Source organism: Loa loa, assembly GCF_000183805.2.
Source record: "Loa loa unplaced genomic scaffold supercont3.307, whole genome shotgun sequence".
Lineage (NCBI taxonomy): Eukaryota > Metazoa > Nematoda > Chromadorea > Rhabditida > Onchocercidae > Loa > Loa loa.
In genome coordinates, this window is record NW_018108487.1 from 9,933 (window position 1) to 13,517 (window position 3,585).

Below are 3,585 nucleotides of genomic sequence, written 5' to 3' on the forward strand. Positions count from 1 at the left end.
GACAATTATATGACAATTTTAATTGCTAAAAAAATGAAAACAAAAATACTGCGCAATGATTTATAGAATTATCGAATGGTTAGTGTTAATTAGCATTTTGAAATTATTAAAATATTCATTAAGATTTACCTGACCTTATAAAGAACTAGATAGGTGCTTGAATTTCGTAGTGTTATTTTTGACGAATCATTTAATTTTAGCTGAAAGATCTAATTAATTTATGCTCATTTTTAGTAAAATCAAATATTCGATTTACTATCTTATTATGATTAGAAACTGCTTTTTCACAATATTAATATATAAATAAATAAATAAATAAATAAATAAATATATATATATATATATATATATATATTCGGTATGTAATTATCATCGGAAATGATAGCATAAATATTTGTTATGTTTGAGTAATTGAACATTGAAATTGTTAATTAATTAAAATATTAGATTTACGGGATTAGATAATTACCCAGTAATTAATGTATAATCAAACTTCTCTATGATAAAACACCTAAAAATTTGAATTAGAAATAATATTTCGGCCGATAAAATATGCTTTCAACTAAGGGTTAAAAAAAATGCAAATAATTATGTTAAGTAATTAAGTCTTAAGTCTTTTAATTTTCATTAATTAGATATCATAAAAAATTGCTAAGGAATTTTAAGGATGAATTTGATTATACAATAAGATAAATCTGAAAATTATATTACAGATAGTTTGAAAAAAAGAAGAGTAAACGATTATTGTTTTAAATTAATTGAATCTTTAGTTTTCAATTCTTTCCGTTTTATTCTCACAAAATTCCTAAATGTATAAATGTTTGGATAATAATTGATTTATTCTTTGAATATTTTATTCACACATATTTTAATAATATGGAATCAATTCCTATCATTTTCATTATTCAATTACAAAACTACCGTAATTAAAGAAGAATCGAATTTATTCGTAATTGCTTACAGTAATAATCGATGGCAATACATGAAAGCCTTTGTAATTTTTCGGCATTTTTGGAAATTCATCACGATCAAATGTTTCAGTTATACCACTCTCACTCATATCTATTTTAAAAAATGATATTCATTTGGGAAATTAAATTATATAGTTTAAAAAAAAAAGAAAAGAAAAGAGAACGAGTAAAAAAAGAAAAGAGAACGAGTAAGCAATTACTCTGTTTAAGTAATTAAGTTATTGATTTTCATCCATTAGTTGCCATGAAAAATTGCTAAGGAATTTATAAAAAATTTGATTATACAATAAGATAAATATTACACACATAAATTTACTCATACAATAAAAATTCAAAAATAGAGAGTTTAAAAAGATACATGTAGTGAATGTAATGAATTATCAAAAAGAACAAATATAAAGCTGCATAATTTAGAGAATTATGGAATGATAACATTTCTAAACGTGTACGTTACGTGTATTACGTGTGTATCTGAATAAAAATACATTCTAATTATGCGTTAGATTCTCGTCCCATGAAGACACCTTTGATGATTGCTTCTGAAGTTGCTGTCATAAGTAAATTTCCCGTTACTGTCCATAAATGATGCTGAATAAATGCTCGACCACATTCTACAAATTCAATTTTTATGATTAATTAAGAGAAAATAAAAAAAAAAAATCAATAATTCATAATTAAAACGATTTAAAATAAAAAAAAAATTGTAAAAAACAAAAGCAAAGAAATTTATGATAAAATAATCAATTAAAAATTTTGAAAATTTATAAATTATTTCAAATATCACTGGCAAATTAATCATGATAATTGATGATAATAATTTTGAAATCATTATCATCATTATCATTCATAATTGAATGCAACCGAACGAGAGGATATTTTACTTGCGATTGAAAAATGATTTTCGCATAGAAGCCATTCATTGCTATTAATATCATTACTATGAATCCATAAACAAAAATCAACTGGTTTTAATTCAATAGGTGTAAAACCACGACTGAAAAATATTTCACATTTTTGAAAATTTTTTTTTGGAAAAATTTTGAAATTTATAATTTTTAATTTTTGAATATTTTTTATTTTATTACATTGTTCATCTATTCATTTTGATCAATAATAAATTTTCAGTTGTAATATTTGTTGGATTAAAAAGTTACGTGAATAGTATTTGATTGCGTGATTCACGTGATAACGTGAATCACGCAATCAAATAAATTGTAAAGATGTAAACTGTAAAAATAATTCTTTCAATTAATAAATTTATATATATATATATATATATATATGCTAACATTTTTCAAATTACAAAAAATTAATATTAGCATAACACAAAAATTGTTAAAACGATAAAATTAAAATAAACTTTTTAAGCTAACAAATTATAAAATAGATCTAATGGCAACCTAATATGATATCGTAACATAGATGGTAGAAGAGTTGTTTCGATGAAATATGTCGCCAATAATTTGTGATGATTTAAATTTTCATCTGTAAATTAAATTTAAACGAAAAAATAATAGCAGTAATAATTTTAATCCAAAAACTTGCTCAGAAATGATGAAATTGGCAATTTAAATTTTCATCTGTAAATTAAATTTAAGCGAAAAAATAATAGAAGTAATAATTTTAATCCAAAAACTTGCTCAGAAATGATGAAATTGGCAATTTAAATTTTCATCTGTAAATTAAATTTAAGCGAAAAAATACTAGTGATAATAATTTTAATCCAATAGTAATAATAATAATTTTAATTCACGTACTTGCTCAAAAATGATAAAACTGGCAATTTAAATTTTCATCTGTAAATTAAATTTAAACGAAAAATATTAGTAATAATTAATTTTAATCCAAAAATTTATTCAAAAGTGATAAAATTGGCAATTTAAATTTTCATCTGCAAATTAAATTTGAACGAAAAATAATAATTCGAAAACAATAAAATTGGTATAAATTGAAAAACGGAGATCAAAAATCAAAAGTTAAAAATCAGAAAAATTTTTTTATTCAAATTAATACTTACCAATTTTTTCCCTTGTTTTAGCCCAAATTTTAGTAAAAAATCCTTTCATTGTTGCTATTGCAAATGTATCAGCATCAACAATACGAATCTATAATTGTGACATATTTTCATTTTTTTTTTAACCGTATTTGATCAGCAAAAAAAAAAGGCATGACGACAAAGTTGACATATTAGCTCATTGTTTAGCTTTATTATTATTATTAATTCTTTTTTTTTTGGAAATTTAAAGTTGTTTATGGTGAGATGAAAATTTTGCAAATAATATATGCAATTAATTCTTTTTTTTTTAAAGCATAACAATATTATTTCTGATATCAATATGACATTAAAATATTATTTATCAAAATAATCAATGATAAAATTAAAAAAAAACAACCAACATCGAAGATTTCATTTTTGATATCAATAAGAAATTAAAATATTATTTATTGTTTTTGATATCAATAAGAAATTAAAATATTGTTTATCAAAATAATCAATGATAAAATTAAAAAAAAAACAACCAACATCAAAGATTTCATTTTTGATATCAATAAGAATTAAATATTATTTATTGTTTTTGATATCAATAAGAAATCAAATATTGTTTATCAAAAT

General features: G+C 21.3%; 1 protein-coding gene across 1 annotated transcript in view; it reads right to left on the reverse strand.

Annotated features, from left to right (window-relative positions):
- Positions 1 to 1,811: 1,811 nt before the first annotated feature.
- LOAG_18425 (hypothetical protein) overlaps positions 1,812 to 3,585 on the reverse strand; it is a gene marked incomplete at both ends in the record, with an annotated part of 3,535 nt that continues 1,761 nt past the window's right edge. The window contains 3 exons of the mRNA XM_020451084.1: positions 1,812 to 1,965; positions 2,372 to 2,456; positions 2,989 to 3,076. Coding sequence (XP_020305165.1) covers positions 1,812 to 1,965; positions 2,372 to 2,456; positions 2,989 to 3,076 — 327 coding nt within the window. The remainder of the gene's footprint in view (positions 1,966 to 2,371; positions 2,457 to 2,988; positions 3,077 to 3,585) is intronic.